Source organism: Macaca nemestrina, chromosome 1 (assembly GCF_043159975.1).
Source record: "Macaca nemestrina isolate mMacNem1 chromosome 1, mMacNem.hap1, whole genome shotgun sequence".
Lineage (NCBI taxonomy): Eukaryota > Metazoa > Chordata > Mammalia > Primates > Cercopithecidae > Macaca > Macaca nemestrina.
The window spans coordinates 25,264,198-25,285,199 of record NC_092125.1 but is presented as its reverse complement, the minus strand read 5'-3'; the positions used below and the strand labels follow the sequence as shown (position 1 = coordinate 25,285,199).

The following is a 21,002-nucleotide window of genomic DNA, read 5'->3' as shown; positions in this document are numbered from 1 at the left end:
TGTTGCTGAGCCTCAATGTCCTCAACGGCAAAATAAGATGCCACCACCCACCTCAGAGGGGCAGTAGGAAGCTATAGCCAAGGTGTGTATATAGTACCTCGTACTTCCCTGTGCTTCCCATCCTGTCTTGTCTTTTCTCAAACAGCTTTTATTGAGGTACAATTTATAAATTGGATATCCATATGCAGAAAGAGGAATTTCAATCCTTACCTTATACCATGCATAAAAATTAACTAAAATGGATCAAAGGCCTAAATATAAGAACTGAAACTATAAAGCTTCTAGTAAATAAAGTAGGACAAAATCTTTGTGACCCTGGGTTAAGCAAAGAGTTCATAGACACAGCACCAAGAGAACGATCCATAGAAGAAAAAAATAAATCAGTAAATTCAACTTCATCAAAAGTAAAATCTTTTGTGCTTCAAAAGCCACAGACTGAGAGAAAACATTTGCAGATCACATATCCAATAAAGAAATTGTGTCTAGAATGTATAAACAACTCTTACAACTCAATAGTAAGAATATAGACAACTCAGATTTTTAAATGGACAAATGTTAGTATACATTTTACCAAGGAAGATATAGGAGTGACTAGTAAGCACATGAAAATTCATCCAGTTTTAAAATTTGATTACTTTTAATCAACTTACAGAGTTATACAACCATCATCCCAACCCAGATTATGACATTTCCACTCCCAAAAAAGATCCCTTGTGCCTGTTTGTAATCATGTCACACTCCTACCTAGTTATTTGCTTTTTGTCTCTGTAATAGATTTTTGTGGACATTTCACACAAATGTCCACACAAATGGAATCATACAATATGTAGTCTCTTGCATCTGGCTTCTTTTACTTAGTATTCTGTTTTCAAGGTTCATCCACATTGTAGCACAAATCAATACCTCATTAATTTTTATGGCTGAATAATATTCCACTATGTAGATACGACACATTTTGTTTATTCATTCACCAGTTGATGAGCACTGGTTTGTTTCCAGTTTTTGGGTATTATAAATAAGACTGCTATATGAACACTCACATTAAAGTTTTTGTGTGGAAATGTCTTCATTTCTCTTGGGGAAATTGCTGGGTAGGATGCTAAATTTATGTTTAAAAGAACTGCCAAGGTGTTTTCTGAAGTTGTATCATTCTACACTCCTACAAGCAATGCATCAAAGTTCCAGTTTCTCCACATCCTTCCCAACGTTCATCATCTTGGGTCTTTTTGATTATAGCCATTCTGGTGAGTACAAAGTAGTATCTCATTATGGTTTTAATCTGCATTTCCCTAATAAGTAATGCTAACGTTACACATCTCTCCATGTGCTTACTAGTCACTCCTATATCTTCCTTGGTAAAATGTATACTTATATTTGTCCATTTAAAAATCTGAGTTGTTTATATTCTTACTATTGAGTTGTAAGAGTTGTTTATACATTCTAGACACAATTTCTTTATTGGATATGTGATCTGCAAATGTTTTCTCTCAGTCTGTGGCTTTTGTGCTTCAAAAAGCACAAAAGATTTTACTTTGATGAAGTTGAATTTACTAATATATTTTTTCTTTTATGGATTATTCTCTTGGTGCTGTGTCTATGAACTCTTTGCTTAACCCAAGGTCACAAAGATTTTGTCCCACCTAATTTACTAGAAGCTTTATAGTTTCAGCTCTTATATTTAGGCCTTTGATCCATTTCAGTTAATTTTTATGCACGGTGTAAGGTAAGTATCTAAATTCCTCTTTCTGCGTACGGATATCCAGTTGTCCTAGAACCATTTGTTGAAGACTATCCTTTCCCTATTGAATTGCCTTGGCACCTCTGTCAAATATCAATAAAGCATAAATTCAAAGTTTTGCTTCTGGACTCTTAATTTAGTTCCATTTAATGTATATATCTATATGTACGCCAGTAATATACTGCTTTATTGTTGCTTTACAGTAAACCTTGAAATCAGGATATGAAAATCCTCTAATTTCATTCTTTTTCAAAATTGTTTTGGCTATTCTGGGTCCCTTCCATGTATATTTTCGAAAGAGTTTATTGATTTAAAACAAAACAAAAAAAACCTGTTGGAATTTTTACTATGATTTTGTTGAATCTATAAATCAAGCTGGAAGACTGAGCATGGTGGCTCATGCCTGTAATCCTAGCACTTTGGGAGGCCAAGGTGGGTGAATTGCTTGAGCCCAGGAGTTCGAGACCAGCCTGGGCAATACGGCAAAACCCCATCTCTGCAAAAAATACAAAAATGAGCTGGGCAGGTGGCATGTGGCTATAGTCCCAGCTACTGGGGAGGCTGAAATGGGAGGATCGCTTAAGCTTGGGAAGTTGAGGCTGCAGTGAACTGTGATTGTGCCACTGTGATAGGGCAATACCCTGTCTAGAAAACAGAAAACAAATTTTATATATATATATATATATATATATATATATATATATATAACTAATTATATATATATATAAAATAAATAAAATAAAAAATATATATTTGTGTTATAATGTGGATAAACCCTGAAATCAGAGAGAGAGAGATATGCACACATACCTCAAGCTGGAGAAAAACTGTCAAATTAAGAATGCCTCGTTTTCCAAAACATGAATGTGGAATATGAAATGTCTCTTTATTTAGACTTCTTTTAACTTCTTTCAGCAAATTGTAGTTTTCATTGTTCAAGTCTTACACTTCTTAAGTTTATTCCTAAGTATTTTATTCTTTTGATACTGTTACATACAAGTTATTTCCTAAATTTCATTTTTGAACTGTCCATTGATAGTATATACAAATGTAATTGATTTTTATATATCAATCTTGTATTCTGCAACAATACTGAATTTACTGACTAGTCCTAGATATCTTTCTTTTTTGGTGAATTCCTTGGTACTTTTATGCATATAGAATAATGCAAATAGAAGCAGTTTAACTTCTTCCTTTACAAACTGTCTTTCATTTTTTTGCTGTCCTTTACTGGAGGCTATACTCTCCAGGACAATGTTAATCAGAAGTCCACAAAAGCAAACACTCTTACCTAACTCCCAGTCTTAGTGGGGAAAGTATTCGGTCTTTTGCCATTAAGTATTCTCTTTGCTGGAGAGTATTAGTAAGTGCTCTTTATCAGGTGAGGCAGTTCCTTTGTATTTCAGTTTTTATCATGAATGGGGTTTGGATTTTTACAAATATATTTTCTGTACCCACGGAGATAATTATGTGGTTTCTATCCTTTCTTCTACTATTATGTGTTACATTAATTGATGTTCAGTTATTGGACTAACCATACATTCCTGGGAGATAAAACCTCCTTGGCCATGATGTATATAATTGTTTGATTTTTTTCAGTATGTTGCTGGATTTGACTTGCTAAGATTCTTTTGAGAGTTTTGGTTTATATTTTCCCGAGGAATATGAGTTTGTAATTTTTTTTCTTGTGATATTTATCTAAGCTTGGGTATCTGGGTAATGCTGGCCTGATAGGAAAATACAGGAGGAATGTTATTTCTTTGATCCATGTTTTAATTTCCAAATACATGGGGACTTCCCAAATTTATTTCTATTGTTAATTTCTAGTTTATCTCAGTTGTCATCAGACAACACACTTTGTATGATTTTAATCCTTTTTAATTTACTGAAACTTGTTTTATGGCTAAAAGTATCCTGGGAGATGGATGTTCCATGTGTACATGAAAAGGATGTGTTTTCTGCTGTTGCTGGACCAAGTGTCCTGCAGATGGCAGTTAGAACAAGTTGGTTGATAGTGCTCAAATCTTGTATATCCTTCACGACTTTTTTTTTTTTTTTTTTTTTTAAACAAACAGGGTCTTGCTCTGTTCTCAGGCTGGAGTGCAGTGGTACAATTTCAGCTTATTGCAGCCTCAACTTCCCAGACTCAAGTGACCGTCCTGCCTCAGCCTCCCGAGTAGCTAGGACTACAGGCATGTGCCACCACACCTGGCTAATTTTGTTCTTTTTTTTTTTTTTGTAGAGACAAGGTCTTACTATGTTGCCCAGGCAGGTTTTGAACTCCTGGACTCAAGCGATCCTTCCACCCTGGCCTACAAAAGCGCTGGGTTTTATAAGCATAAGCCACTGCACATGGCCTGAAATTTTTTTTTTTTAAAACATGGCTCAAATAAATAATATGTCTGAAACTATTATTGTTGAATTGTCTGTTTCTTCTTTGAATTTTATTCCTTTTTGTTTACTGTATCTTGGGCCTTTGTTGTTAGGTGGCTATATAATTATAGTTGCTATATCTTCCTGAGGAATGAACAATTTTGTCATTATGAAAAATGTTTTGGAAAATGAATTGGGGGCAGGGCATGTTTGGTTGAGATTATTAAGGGCTGTGGAATTTTTACAAGTTTTTGAGACACAATGGAACACTTGTCTTTCTGGAGGAGTATGGCAATGATCACTCTTGCATCTATTTTAGAATGTTTACCAAGGACCTATTATGTGTCAAAGGTACCTATGGGAAAATAAGACGACCACATCAATCAAACATGATTTTTCTTAGAAGATAGTACTGAGGATATGGTTTTTCCTTTCATTTCTAAAATCCTATTCCAAATAATAATAAAGAGATACAAAAGGGAAAAAGAGCTCTGGTGACAGATATCAGAGGTTTTGAGATTCAGACAGATTTGCAGAAATGAGAAAAAGGATGAAGCTGGATGGTGGAGAAATCAACCATAGTCCAGAAGGGCAAAGGAGAAGACTATGATAGAGGAGAAAATTATTCACTCTGATGGAGCCTTACAGAGAGTCCCAGCTCAGAGTTATTTGTCAGATACTGAGGTAGATGGAAACAGGGTCAGAGAACAGGGTGATTCAAGGACTATTCACATGATAGCTCTCACAGTGGGTCTTTCCCTCCTTCTACCAGACCTCTCAGATGAACAGAACCAATGTCACCTACTCTTCAAAGAAAATAAAATCTGACTATGGAACGCTAAGGATTCTAGTGTAGGCACTTGCACGCATGAGTAAAGATACCCCTCATTTTGGAAAAGTATGAGAGAAAGCCTCGCTTGCCTGCGTGCTTCCTGTTTATATGCTGAAATAAAGTCTGGCAGTTTTTTATTCACATTCACAGCTCACTGCAAACCCTTCCATTCAGGGCAGGGGACTCTTGAGTAACAGAAGCTACACAATGTCAGGAAACACCCTTGCAAGCTACTGATATTAAGTAATGTAATCTTGCATTCGTCACTATGAATAAATAACCAAAAATCACCAGACAATGAAAAAAGCCAACAGCACATTACAAATGGCACAAAATGAATAAACAGAGTGAATGCCAAAAAACTCTAACTTACAAAAAAAGATAAATTACCAGAGTTCAAGAAAGACATTAGTTCACATTGAAAATGCTTGCTGAAGGCCAATGAGGGCAAGTTTTAAAAGGTCCCTTCTTTGAAATCTTGTAGTGAAATTTTAGAACAGTATAAGATTAAAAAAAAAAAAATCCTTAAGGTTTATAGAGAGAAAAAACAAGGAAAAAGAGATTGAAATCAGACTTTTCATTAGCAACACTAGATGCTAAAACACAACAAAATTCAAAGGAAAAATACTTTTGTAACTGGACAAACTCCAAAAAAAAAAAAAAAAAAACTGTGAAGGCAAAATAAATACTTCTCAGTTATACCTGTATTTTGAAATTTTACCTCCCATGTAACCTTTCTACATAAAATTACTTGAGAACGTGCTCCAGACAAAAAGGAATCAAAGAGGAAGACAGGGGATCTGAGAAACATTGGATTTAACTCAGGAAAACAATTTAAAATAAGCAATCATAGAAATCCCAAGAAGAAAGTCTTCAGGAAGAAAGCAGACTGCATTAGATAAGTTGTATGATTAAGACACTGGCTATCTTTAATAAAGAACATGATAAAGACACATGCTACTTTTCTCAACAGAGAAAAGAAGGCAGTATAAAAGTATCAGAGGAAAAGAGGCTGTACAAGAAAGTTATAGTCCAAAGAGGAAAAAGAAATTAAAAGGGGGCATGGTTTTGAGCAATGGCTGATAAAAAGAGTAAGAAAAGAAAATTCACTTGACACTGACTCTTCTTCTCTTTCAAGGAGCAATGACACAAATTCAGCAGCTTACATCAACACAATTTATCATCTCATAGGTTTTGTGGGTCAGGTGTGCAGGCAGAGCCTGAGTCCTCTGCTTAGAGTTTCATAAGGCTGCAATCAAATACTCTACTGTACAAATACTACTGAAACTGTACATACATGTACATATAAAAAAGATTTAAAGAGAAAATAAAAATAGTACTTGTGATTGTTTTTCCTGTTTCAATTTCCTAGTAATGTTGTTTCTTAATAATAAAAAAAAAATTAATTCCAGGAAAAATTATCAACATGTCAGAAAAAAAATCACAATTAGATCCACATAAACAGGCTGAGTGAGTGAGTTCATGAAAATGTGGCCGGTAAGAAGTATCAAAAACTGATGCAAATTTTTAGCTAGTTTTGAGTATTAAAATCTCTCTAAAATTACTTTGATTTTCCCCATATTTTAAGAAAACTGCAAAGCTATTTGTTCTTAATGTGTAAACTATTAAAAAAATTTTCTGTAAAAGACAGGTGTTTTTAGACCTAAAGCAACATAACTTGTTGGGAAGGTAAGATTCAGTTCATAATTTACCGGGTGACTGGCAGTCAATTTGGACAACAAGGTCCTCAGAGATGGGACTTCATGTTCTTGGTGCCTGCCACAATGCCAATCAATCACTAACAGTTTGCTTATTAAGTAAAAGGGCTCCATATTTTATATATTTTTAACCAGGGTTCTTAAATATATTCTTGAACCAAGGTTCTTAAAACTGGAACCTGTAGGTATCCACAAATAGCCTTGGGATCGGAGGTTGATGGGAGTTGTCATTTATAAACTTTAAATTTTACTAAAAATTGTGTATATGTCTATTTTGTGTGAGGAAAAGTCTGTAGCTTTCAAATTCTTAAAAAGGTCCAACATCCAGAAGAGGTCAAGAAACACTGTTTAACATAAGCAAAAATTAATGGATGACTGGATGCAGAAAAAAATAAAAATGTTCTAATAATGTAGAAATTTAATATAATATAAAGCCATTTATTCAATTTTTACATCATGGGTAGGTCACAGAGCCAAGGAGGCATTATAAATTTAAAACATAAGTGAGAAAAATAAAAATTCCCACCTCTAGGTTAAATTAAGCTTCAATAAGAAATATCATTAATCTACCCAATGATTTACTAGCAAATAACCAACCTGGTGAATAATTATAGCATGTTATGCACTATGTATCACTAAAAAAACATCTGATGACAGTGCTAAGTGATTTTAAATTTATCTGGAAAATTTGCTACTGAAAGGAGGCCAAAGGGAAAAAAAAAACCCATTCATTTTACAGAGTATGTCACACACTGAGCTAGGCATCAAGAGTTCAAAAAGAACACTCAAATCTTTTGAGAAGTGCAGTCTATTGGGAAAGACAGGTGTGTGAAAATAAAATTATTTATAATACAGATACGTGGAAATGAATAGTTTCCTGGAGAAGCTAAAGAATATTTCCAAGAAAAACTGACATACAAGCTGGTATAGTTTTATCAATAACAGATGAAGAACTGCAGGCTAAGATGGACATTTCCAGTGTAGGGATGTTTACAAAGGTATGGATGGAGCCCTCCTGTGTGTTGAGGGTAGGGGAGGCAAAAGACGAGTGGGAGATCAGGTTCAGACCGGAAATAACCTTCATGAATTGACAAACTTGCATGTTTTTCTGAATGCAAAAAGGCACGCTATTGAAGGTTTTTAAGGAAAGGAATTAAAGAAAATTGATGTTTATGAGCAACACCTATCTTTAGTTAGAGCCTTAATTCACAATTTAATGGCAGATTCTTATAATAACCCATCATGGGCCTCCAATGTGCTCAGCAGGTGCGTTGCATGGCAGCTGCTTACCTGTAACTGAAAGATTTGTCACAGCAGCACTGGTCAGGGGGAGGACAGGGCTGACTGTGAGGGTAGTTGCTGCACTGCTAGTCACAAGGCTTGGTGTGGTCGCCACCTTGAGGTCAGAAATGAAAACATGGACAAAGCACTTAAAATCAAAACTTAAAGAGGAAATGATTTTATAGTCACTCTTTGATCTTGGAATTGAGACACTTAACATCCTATGTTGGAAAACTGCTATTGGAAGATAGTTGTTCACTGATACCACAAATAGCTCTGCCCGGGTTTTAAAAATAAATAATAAAAAGTTCCTAAATTTCAATAGTGTTGAGACAGATATACTCTAAGTCGGTAAGAAACATTATACTAATTATCAACTTTACTTAAATAAGAAAACTATTTGACAGGATCAGGGAATCTGGGGTACGTGTTATTTTTACTTTTGACCCTGTGGGGGGGCAGTATTGCCTTATGTTTGGTTTTAATAAAATAAAATTATGAAAATAATGTGAAGCAAACTTTTTAAAAAACTGATTCGTTTTGAAATAACAAAAAATTCTAGTTTTGCAAGAGATACTGTCTTTCTTCTAGCACAAATCAACATAAACATCACCTTTACAAAACAAAATTGTTGTTTAATAATTATCTTTTTCATAACTATCTCATAACTTTATGACTACAGACCCACCATTTAACAACTACAACCTTCAATAAACTAACATGTGCTTTTAATGCTGACTTTAGTTTAAAAAGCCTGCCAGTATGGAATGACATTCAAATAAAATAAAACCAAATTTAAAAAGAACAGAAATGCAAACTTAACAATATTCCCATCTTTTGAATCCTGACAATGTAGAAGTCAAATTTATAATCATCTTAAAAATCAAGGGAGTCACACGACCACTGTATGTCTCTTCAGTCTAGGAGTAATGCAAACAGCAGAAGTTACTCAATGAGGCTTCATAGAAAAGGATCATATGTTGTTTGAAAGTAAAAGATCTGAGATGATTGTCTTAATACAAGTTCAGAGCTGAAAGTTATCTGGTAATTTGCCGTCACTTAATCATGTGAGTGTAAGTTTAATAAATTGGGCTTTAGGACTCAACACGAATAAAAAGTAACTAAAGATTTTCTGAGATAGCTGGAATCAGTAGCAAATTTACTCCCATGGTTACACAGTAATCTAATGAACTATACCTGAGAAGAGTATGATGGAAATGCAATGAAAGAATTAGAATTGTATACTTTAAAAAATAAGATAGGTGGGCTGGGCGCGGTGGTTCACACCTGTAATCCCAGCACTTTGGGAGGCTGAGGCAGGTGGATCATCTGAGGTCAGGAGTTTAAGACCAGCCTGGAGAACATGGTGAAACCCCGGTCTCAACTAAAAATACAAAAAAATTAGCTGGGCCTTGTGGCGGGTGCCTGTAATCCCAGCTACTTTGGGAGGCTGAGGCAGGAGAATCTTTTGAACTCAGGAGGCAGAGGTTGCAGTGAATTGAGATCGTACCATTGCACTCCAGCCTGGACAACAAGAGTGAAACTCTGTCTCAAAAAAAAAAAAAAAAAAAAAAAAGATAGACTGGGAACGGTAGCTCACACCTGTAATCCCAGCACTTTGGGAGGCCGAGGCCGAGGCGGTGGATCACTTGAGGTCTGGAGTTCAAGACCAGCCTGGCCAACATGGTGAAACCCTGCTTCTATCAAAAGTACAAAAAATTAGCCGGGAATGGTGGTACATCTGTGGGGTACATCTGTAATCCCAGTTACTCGGGAGGCTGAGGTACAAGAATCACTTGAACCCAGGAGGCGGAGGTTGCAGTGAGCCGAGATCGTACCATTGTACTCCAGCCTGGGTGATGGAGTGAGACTCTGTCTCAATACAATACAATACAATACAATAAATAGAAAAATAAATAAAAAATAAGATAGACCAAGAAGTTCTTGGGTTAATAACAACATGAGATTTCACCCTCCATGCAGGGGCACCTTAAGACCAGTGACCTCAGCAGAGAGAGAGAGAGCGTGCATGCGAGCATGAGAATTTCATTACCTTGATAATGTCTAAAATATACATTTATATGCATTTACTTGATGTATTTATTCATTAAATTACTATTATGAAATAAACTGATTTAACAGGTCATTTGTAAAATTGTGAAAATTAGCCCTTGAGCTTGCATTTTTTCATTCTTACCAGTGAAGTTGGGCTGGGGAAAATTGCTTTGATAGGTGAGCTGCTGGTCCCACCACTGCTTGGTGGGTTTATTCTTTTTTCTTTCTGGCGGCGGTTACAGAACCAAACACGAATCACCTCTTTTTCCATATTGAGCTGATCAGCAATCATAGTGATCTCTTCCGAGGTAGGCTTTTGATTCTGCAGGGTGAAAAAATCCTTTGGAATAACTATCCTTTGGAATAACTTTTTGAACTACTGGCATAATCACATCAGTATATAAATAAAAAATGAGGAGGGACAGGTTAGAAAATGAAGCTGGGACACATACAACCATCCATATTGGGCCACTTTCAACAAAGAGATTCTGTAGATAGAAGTTCTAATGAACATACGCCTACTAAACTTATTCATATTAACTTAGAATAAGTTATCCTTGAATATCTATAGTTTTTCATTTTTAAGATCTATTAATTGTGAATGAAATTAACAAAATACCAGTACAACCATATGTATTAGCAGGAATTTAACCTTTCTCCACACTTCACGCTATCTAATTTGGACCTCACAGTAGGAAAGGCAGGTGTTTCACAGATGAAGGACCTTCAGCTTAAAGAAATCATGTGATTTGCCCAATCAGGGGCAGAGCTGATAAAAATTCCTAATTCAGTGTTCTCCCAATGTGCTCAAGTCTTTTCTGAATTAGAGAAGTCAAAATTTTCTTAAAAGCTTTGTTATGATATTACCTGGTTAAAAAAAAAAATAATTGCCAAATATCTCTTGCATTAATTTAAGCTCCATAGCCTAACACTCAAGGTCTCTAGTGTTCCAATCCCAAACTACTATTCCAGGCATACAGACACTACAATTTAACCAACCAATCTACTAGAGTGTCTCCTGATACACCCTATGGTTTCCCTCACTTCAGTGTTTCTCCCCCACTCTGAGGGGGAAATGCTCATGTGCTTCCTCTGCTAAAGTACTTTCCCCCCACCTTTTGTAGTCTGTGGAATTAATTCCTATGTATCATATGTTAGCTGCCACCTCTCTCATACTGAGCGCTCACATGGATGTGATTCTGGTGTCTCCTGAACCCTGCAGAACTCTGCTTCTGTCTCCTATGTTAGTAACTTACTTACTTCACCTATTTATAATCATCCATAAGGGCAGAGGCTGACATGTCATCTTTTACCACCTACAGTTTCTACTAAGTACTAATGTTAAGTACCACACAGACAATCCCATGTACAGAAAAGTAAAATCCTCACTGACCTCCAAGAAACTCTTCTCTAAGGCCACACGGATGTTGGTCTCTATGCTGGTGCGTTTCTTCCTCCTACGGCTCAAGCCCTCAATTCCTGGAGAATTCAGGGCACTTGGGCTGGAAAGGGACGAATCAGATGAGAGGTTCTCTGTAAGAATGAAGAAAATACAGAAATAAAATTAGCTGAGCACAGTGATTCATATGCACAATATGCATATTAACAAAACTGACAAAATAAGCTACATGCAAGTATGAAAAGGTTTTCACATAACCTACATTACAATATTGCTTATTGGCCGGGCACAGTGGTTCACACCTGTAAACCCAGCACTTTGGGAAGCTGAGGCGGGAGGATCACTTGAGGTCAGGAGTTCAAGACCAGCCTGGCTAACGTGGTGAAACCCCATCTCTATCAAAAATACAAAAATTAGCTGGGCACGGTGGCGTGCACCAGTGGTCCCAGTTACTTGGGAGGCCGAGGCAGGAGAATCACTTGAATCTGGGAGGCGGAGGTTGCAGTGAACTGAGATCATCTCACTGCACTCCAGCCTGGGCAACACAGTGAGACCATGGCTCCCTCTACCTGCTCCCCCGCCCCCCCCAAAAAATATATATTTACTACCATGGATATTTCTGCTGCCCTTATTGGCATTCTTTGTCCTAGGATGTTGACAATATTACCACTACTTTTGGATTTCTGTTTCTGAGAAAAAAGAGGTTTACTATTTCTATCCTTAAACTCAGCTCTATGTCTCCAGTTCTGTTTGTTTATAAGTTCTGGGGATAAAAGGAAGAAAGTTTCTTGGAAATTACTGAACGTTTAATATTTATCTTGTAAATGGCCTCTCATTTTACTGGTATAATCTAGGGTAAAAAGAAAAGAAACAAATGAAATATTTATAAATTCTCTGAAGTTAAATCACAGGGTTCTGTAATTTCACAGTTTAATAACCTTGGGCATGTCATACACAACTGAGTTTGTTTCTGCTACATGTAAAATAAGATGGAAGGAGTAAACCAGTGGTTCTTATCTGTGGACTCTGGAAACAGATGCCTAGGCCTCATCCACAGCTACTGAATAAAACTGTCCAAGGATGCGTGTTTCAGGTTTGTCTTTTCCAAAGGCCTAATTTTTGTTCCTATCTACAATAAGAACTATAGTTTAAGGGATCTATATGACTCCTACAGCTTTCATAGTTTATGATACTGTGACTCAAAAGTCCAATCTTCCAAAAGGAACTCTCAAAACAAAAAAACGTAAGACTAAGCTAGTAGTCTAACTTTTCTGAATGATATGTGTGGTCATCTGAAATAACAAAAGCAGAAATATTGCAAGAACAAGTTCTATGATAATTCATCAAGGAAGACACAATAAGCTTCTCCTTCAAGCTTACCTAAATACAAAAGCCTTCTTATCCTATTCCTTCAACTGTGTGTGTGTGTGTGTTCCTTTCCTGGCTCAAATACAAGAAGTATTTCAGGCTAAAAATTATTGCTAATTATTTACACTGTAATTACTAGAATATTTAAATGAATCAGCTTTCTGATTTATATCACCATAATTCATAATGATCCTCCCAGGATTAGTAAGCTTCAAGGTTCCGTAATAACAAAAATAGAGTAAGAAATATAAACCCCAATTTATATAACAATCCCCCTGTAAAATTTCAATGAATGACAAAGAAATGTCTTATACAGTCACTTACCTGCATCATTTAGCCACTTCTCTAAAAGTGGCTTCAACTTGCACATGTTCTTAAAGCTGAGGTTCAAGGCTTCAAAGCGAGAGATGGTAGTTTGGCTGAAGTCATTTCCATATAGTTTCCCCATAGCGAGCCCAACATCACCCTACACACAATACAGAGCAGGAGAAGAGGAGAGGAAAGACAGAGTCATCTCACCAATGCTTAAAGCCTTCACTCTGGGGTGTTGCTCCAGTAACTGCTTTAGACAAAGAGTCAATAATTATTCCACTTACGGGGTTCCACATAAACTCCAGTCCTAAGCCAGTCACAGTGTTACTGTGAGGACTCTGTCAGGCCTGATCATTATAATGTTCAATACCGTCCCACATACTTTCCCATTTTGAATCTCTTCTTGCCACCTTATGTAATCATGGAGATACCAAAATTTCAACTAGGTATCAAAAATAGTGCTAATATTCTAACAAGCCCCTTAAATGATACAACCAAAGTGATTTAAGTAATCTTTAAAAATGTATTTATCTGGTCTGGGCGCAGTGGCTCACACCTTTAATCCCAGCATTTTGGGAGGCCTAGGCCTACATGGGTGGATTACTTGAGCCCAGGATTTCCAGACCAGCCTGGGGGAACGTGGCAAAACATCTAAAAAAAAAAAAAAAAAAAACAAATATCAGCCAGGCGTGGTGGCTTGTGCCTGTAGTCCTAGCCATTTGGGAGGCTGAGGTGGAAGGATCGTTTGAGCCCAGGAGGTCAAGGCTGTAGCAAGCTGTTATCGTGCCACTGCACTCCAGTCTGGGTGACAGAGCAAGACCCTGTCTCAAAAAAAGAAAAAAAATTAATAAAAAGAAAAATAAATTTATCTGTATCACCTAATTATGTATAACTCTCTAGATAACCCAAGATATTCCTGAACTAACCAAACTTCCCAAAAATCAGTTTAAAAATTAGAAATCATCTCTTTCTTCTTTTCTCTATCAAGTATTTCTGGAAGCAGTGAAAAAAAGAATCTATTTTCACTCCTAGTTTGGATTTCAAAGTTAGTTACAAAAAACAGGTATTCTAAAAGACTACTTTTGTAACCATCATAGAAATAGAAATTCACAGTAGAGAGGTTTGACCCATTTAGTCAAACCTTCATGGGCACTGGAAACTTGGTAACCTTATAGCAATAGAACAATGATGCCCTGAATATATTACAAAAGATGTCTTTCTCTATAAGCCTATAACCTTTGAAATGTATACAGAGCTTTTCTTCTTGCTGAATCTCTCTTGTTCAAGCTGGAGAAAAAGGGTATTTTAATAGTTACTTTATATACAGGAAACAGAAGCTCACGGAGTTTAAATGATTCACCCATTCATTTCAATTAGTTTAGTGACAGGGCAGAAAGGCAACATTATTTCTGGTCCAAAGTACTATACAACTAATCCTACTATGAGACAGCCAACTCTCAACTATCCCGGCAACACTTATTTTGAACTGGGATTATCCCAGTCCTTTGATTCCTCCCTACCCCTAATCCATCTTTTGAATGTTCAATACTGTCCCAAAAATACATTTTTTATTAGCACCTACATTAGGTGGTAGTTGGGTTACAAAAAATAACATATTTTTAAAACCCCATTTTCTTTTTGGTGAGCTACTTCTGACAAAAAGTTTAACAGTGAGAAATATTGAAATGTAAGACAAAATGAGGCACACAGAATACCTGAACTTCAAGTGACTGATATCCTCTGCCTTCCCATATAGCCACCAGCCACATGTGGCTATTTAAATTAATTAAAATCCAATAAATTAAAAATTCAGTTCCTCAGCACCACTAGCCCTTCCAAGTGCTCAATAGCCATAAGTAGACAGTGGCTATTGTACTGGATAACACAAATACAGAACATCCCATAATCACAGAAAGTTTTAATGACAGTTCTGAACATACTGAAGTAGACTGTTTATTAATTTCCTTCCAATTACAGTAAAATGGAAAGAACCAGAATTAGTGGTGAGCAGGGCATAAGTGCTATCCATTATACTGTATACAAATATGTCTAAAGATATAGATGATTATGTTTATCTACACTTACATCGCTGTATTTTTATTAAATGTTACTTCATTCAGGCAGGGCACAGTGGCTCACACCCGTAATCCCAGCACTTTAAGAGGCCAAGGCAGGTGGATTACTTGAGGTCAGGAGTTCAAGACCAGCCTGGCCAACATGGCGAAACCCCTGTTTCTACTAAAAATACAAAAATTAGTCGGGTGTGGTGTCGCACCCCTGTAATCCCAGCTACTCAGGAGGCTGAGGCATGAGAACTGCTTGAAACCCGGGAGGCGGAGGTTGCAGTGAGCCGAGATCAGGCTACTGCACTCCAGCCTGGGTGACAGAGTGAGACTCTCTCAAAAAAATAAATAGAAGAAAATAAAATAAAATGTTACTTCAATCAAATATTCACTAAGTGCCTACTATATGTCAAGCACTGAACTTATGCATTGTGTATCACATATATTCATGTCATGGTCACCTTGTTTAGATTCTAGCTGGTGCCAATTAAACCTTGTAATTCTTTGAGTATAAGAACTTACATAGCCGTTAGATGGCAATAAGCGTTTTCTGGCACAATAGGTGCTAGTTGGGTTAAAAAAATAACATATTTTTAAAACCCCATTTTAAGCTATAAATTTTCACAAACTTCTATCTTATTATAAAAGTATATAAAAGTAACAATTTAACAAGTAAAAAATAAATCAACAGCCTAGGAAACACAAGACCCCATCTCTACCAAACACAAAAATATTAGTTGGGTGTGGTGCGTGTGTCTGTAGTCCCAGCTACTTGGAAGGTTGAGGTGGGAGGATCACTTGACCCCAGAAGTTTGAGGCTGCAGTGAGATATAATTGTGCCACTGCACTCCAGCCAGAGCCAACAGAGTGATACCCTCTCTCTAAAAAAAAAAAAAAAAAAAAGGTAAATAAAATATATATTAAAAAATCATGACAGTAATTATAAGAATTGATACCTTAAGGTGGTGGCTGGAAATAAAGCTATGCCATTAACTAACTAGAACCATGATAATAAACTCACTTTATCATTTATTAATAATATGTTTTATTTCACATTTAAATTGCTTAATTGAATAAAAAGCAACAGGCTCCTCAGTTAACATACTAATTTTCATTAATTTGGTACAGGCTTGGTTTAATGCTTTCATGACAATCCAACTCACAACCATCTTGGGTTATCACTCACAAAAGTAAACGTCTTAAGTAGTAGATTCATATACAATCTTAACTATATTATATCCCTTTGATATTTTTAAAAAGAACAAAACAAAAAAGGAACAAAAACCGGGACTGGTAAATAATGAATGTATCACATGTGATAAATGTATTATACTATAACCCGCTTTCTAACTATGCAAAGACAGCCATAGTAATCCTTTAATAAGCAATTATGTAATTAGAAAATAACTGTTTAAAACATCTAATAATATGCATACTTACACAGAGAATAGAGCTTTTTTTATTTCAGTAAATAACTTTAATGGCTAAAACTTTCTCTTTATGTGTGTACATAAATAAATTGGACACAGAACAACCTTCAAATAACTAAAATTAAAGTATCTGACTTACAAACAGAAGTTGATAGACTGATTTTCCATTCTGCGGCAGTAGTATGTACTTTAACCCACATAGTCCAAGTTTGTGAACCACTGCCACTGCTGTCTCAAAGTCATTTTGAAAAATAAGGAATGGTCATGCCAAAAAATAGGATAAAACCATAAAACAAAACACCAGACCATAGAGAAGCTCCTTTACCTGGAGGGATGTGCGGAGGCAGAGAAAAACATAACACTGGCAATATGCTGGATCAAATGCAGAAAGGCAAACCACTATTTGAGTAAAAGCTAAAGATTTTTAAAAGCCTTAACATCTTTGGCATATCACTTAGACAACAATCTCTCAGGGAACCCAAGAGTATACTGTGCTGATAGTTCAAACCTTGAGGCACTGCTAAATATGCTAACTGTATACTTATTTCAGCGTCCTAACTTACTCATATCAATCTAGTTTTATGTTTAGCTTTCTTTTTTTTTTGAGACAGAGTCTCACTCTGTCACCCAGGCTAGAGTGCAGTGGTGTGATCTCGGCTCACTGTAATCTCTACCTCCCAGGTTGAAGCAATTCTCCCTGCCGCAGCCTCCTGATTAGCTGGGATTACAGGCATCCGCCATCACGCCCGGCTAATTTTTGTATTTTTCAGTAGAGATCGGGTTTCGCCATGTTGGTGAGGCTGGTCTTGAACTCCTGACCTCAGGTGATCCACCTGCCTCGGCCTCCCAAAGTGCTGGGATTACAGGTGTGAGTCACCGTGCCTGGCCTAGCTTTCTTTTTAAAACAAGTCAGATCATTTAAGATGCTTTGAAAGGATTAAAATGTTTCTGGATAATTTGCTTATTCGTAACTCAAAACTCCTCACAAATGTAACTGTATTTCCTCTAAAATCATGCCTATTTAAAAAATCATTTTATATTCTCAAACACAACTGATTTCTTTGAGCAAAAATGAATTCCCAAAGAAATATAAGCCTGGGCTGGGCGTGGTGGCTCACACCTGTAATCTCAGCACTTTGGGAAGCTGACGTGGATGGATTTGGTTGAGCCCAGGAGTTTGAGACCAGCCTGGGCAACATGACAAAACCTCGTCTCTACAAAAAATACAAAAATTAGCTGGGTGTGATGGTGTGCCTGAGTCCCAGCTACTCAGGAGACGGAAGCGGGAGAATCCCTTGACCCCTGGAGGTTAAGGCTGTAGTGAGCCGTGATCATGATACTGTACTCCAGCCTGGGTGACAGATCAAGGCCCTGTCTCAAAAAAAAAAAAAAAAAAAAAAGATATATATAAAGATATATATAAATGTGTTCTTAAAAACACCCATAGTACATGCAGGATGCTATCCTTGGATTTTGACCTTCCAGGCCAGGTGGAGCATTACTGTACTTTAAACACAAAGTAATTTGAGTAATATTTAAGTAGTGGCTTAAACACTTCAAATAGTAATTATATTCCCTGGAAAGAAAATATCAGATTTTTCCTGATTCCATAAAAGCACCCAATCTAATCCATACTTTCGCTTTTTTTTTTTTTAACCTAATGATCTTATACCATTTTACATAAATTTCATTCAGTTTTAATTCTTTGCCTGCTTTAAAATTATTATTTACAGGCTGGGCACAGTGGCTCACACCTGTAATCCTAGCACTTTGGGAGGCCAAGGCAGGAGGGTTGCTTGAGGCCAAGAGTTCAAGACCAACCTGGCCAACATAGTGAGACCCTGTCTCTAAAAAACATGTATTATTTATGACAGGTTAATCAAAGAGTCAGTGGTAGTGCTTAGAACAAACAAAAATGCCATGTATCCAGACAACTGTTTAAATAATTTATTAAATATATTCACTCTTCTTTAAAAGTCCTCGGTTAGCTGACAAATTGTAGAAAATTAATTTGGATATTGGCTAATTTGGGGTTTTCATCTTCTATAGATTCTTGCTTGATTAACTGGTTTTAGCATAGGCTTAGAGAGTGTGTGTGCCTGTGCCTGCATGCCTGTCTTCACCCTTTCTCTTTCAAAAAGTTATTTTTATTTTTAATTTTTATTAATTTTTATCTTTTTGGAGACAGTGTTTTGCTCTGTCACTCAGGCTGGAGTGCAATGGAGCAATAATGGCTCACTGCAGCCTCGACCTCCCAGGTTCAAGCAATCCTCCCACTTCAGCCTCCTGATAGCTTGGACTACAGGCATGTGCCACCACACCCAGTTACATTTTTTATTTACTTTTTGGAGAGACAGGGTCCCTCCCACCAGAGACCAGGCTGGTCTCCATCTCCTGGGCTCAAGCAATCCTCCCACCTCAGTCTCCCAAAGTGCTGGGATTACAGATGAGAGCTACTGCAACCCACTACAAAAAAATGTTTTTAAATAAGCCTTCTAAACTTTTCCCCTTTTAGCTACTAAAATACACCCTGTAATCTTTACTCTCTCTTCATCTTACATATGAAGCACTAAGGTCTTCATCTTACATATGAAGCACTAAGGTCTACTACCAGATATTCTTCAATAACAAAATCCTCAGTATAGTCAAAATATCCTCCAACATAATCTTTTAAACTCTTCACAATTTACTGATATAATTATGATTTCAGAGGCCTGTGTTCTGAAAGGAATCATAAAGCTTCTAGACTAACATTAAACCATACATTAAAAATGCAGCAAAAGGCTAACAAAAAGGTACAGTTTAAAACCAAAAAACAACATGGCTGAGGAATATATTGTATCTTAGACGCCTCTTTGGACATGTAAAGCAAATACAGCTGTCCCTTGGTATGCACAGCGGATTGGTTTCGGGACATCCCTTGGATACCAAAATCCACTGATGCTCAAGTACTCAAAATTATAAAATGCATATTTTTATATAACATATGTGTATCCTCCCATATACCTTAAATCATCTGTAGGTTACTTATAATACTTAATATATAAACACTATGTAAATCATTGTATTGCTTAGGAAATAATGGCAAGGAAAAAAGTCTACACATGTTCAGTACAGACATGACCATCATTTTTCATCCCCTGCCCCAAATATTTTAGACTGGCTGAATCCACAGATGTGGAATCCATGAATACAGAGAGCCAACCGAATTTGGACCCAGCCAAGGAGGGCAATCAATGTAAGGCCAATTCACCCTACCTGAGTGAATCCAAGTTTGATTCGTCTTTGTTTGAAGGTCTTGGCAAACTGCTCAAGCTCCTCAAGGTCACTGGGCTCCTCCAAGCTGGGAGTATCAATTCGCTTTGGTGTTGACTGGCTCTGTGGAAGTGTCTGAATTGGGGTTGCTGCTATTGTGCGTGTTGGGGTTGCTGGCTGTTAGAGAAAGAATAAAACAATGAGGAAAAACATGGGAAGAGATATTTAGGCTTACTCCAAGTAAACAATTGAAGGAAACAGCCACATTTATGGAGAACAATGAAGACCATGTAACACTACAGAATGTGCAACATAATGTTCAGTGAGCAAAGCAGACAGTGAAACTACGTATGCGGTAATTACAAGTAAGGTTAAGCACATAATTCTATAGAAAAAACATGAATACACAAAAACGAAATCTATTATAACTGGGTTTTCAAATGGTCTGAAGACATATATCTTATGTCTTTTAATAATTACTCTTTATTTCAAAAAATCTATTTCATAAGTCTAGCACTTCAACTGTCAAAGTAGTAGAGTCTTGTTTATCACTATTACATCTCCAACCTGTGACACAGTATTATAAAAATAGTATTCAAGATCATTAAAACTATTTTAAGGGGGAAAAGTAAACCACCTGTAGTTTAAATATCTTATAACAGGTTTCACTTTTGTATATCTGTTCCAGTTTTTTCCCCAAGGACCTATATTTTTAAACCTTTACTGTAATTATGGTATACATAATTTTACTCTCTGCTTTTCTCATTTAAGATTGTTTTAACTTTTTTCTATAGTATTTCAGTCTTCATAATTATCCTTTTTAAAAACTAAGGCAATACTCTGATAATTTACTTAACCAGTTCTTAATCGCTAGACAGTTTTCATGTTTTCACTAACACAGATAACACAATGAAAAACTTCATGCATATTAGTTATTTTTTCCACCTATGTGTGTAATTAGTTCTTTTAAGATAAATTCTCAAGGGCTTTTCTGGCAACTAGATAAACAATTTCACGGCTTTTGATACATATCATAAGGTTGGTTCCCACTTTGCAACACTCTTCCACATGACTTGGTTAGCAGTTTAAAAAAATGTTTTGCTAATTCAAGAAGTAAATGGTAGTTCCCTGCTGCTTTAATTTGCATTTCTCTTACTACTCAATGTCAAAATTTTCCC

The 21,002-nt window shown here is 36.4% G+C and overlaps 1 protein-coding gene across 4 annotated transcripts in view; it reads right to left on the bottom strand.

Annotated features, from left to right (window-relative positions):
* LOC105492987 (POU class 2 homeobox 1) overlaps positions 1–21,002 on the bottom strand; it is a 184,715-nt gene that overhangs the window by 6,563 nt on the left and 157,150 nt on the right. For all 4 annotated transcript variants that reach the window (XM_011760385.3, XM_011760389.3, XM_011760386.3 and 1 more), the window contains 5 exons: positions 19,828–20,001; positions 13,089–13,230; positions 11,391–11,530; positions 10,140–10,319; positions 7,952–8,057 (listed from right to left, as the gene is read on the bottom strand). In XM_011760385.3, the coding sequence (XP_011758687.2) occupies positions 7,952–8,057; positions 10,140–10,319; positions 11,391–11,530; positions 13,089–13,230; positions 19,828–20,001 (742 nt within the window). The remainder of the gene's footprint in view (positions 1–7,951; positions 8,058–10,139; positions 10,320–11,390; positions 11,531–13,088; positions 13,231–19,827; positions 20,002–21,002) is intronic.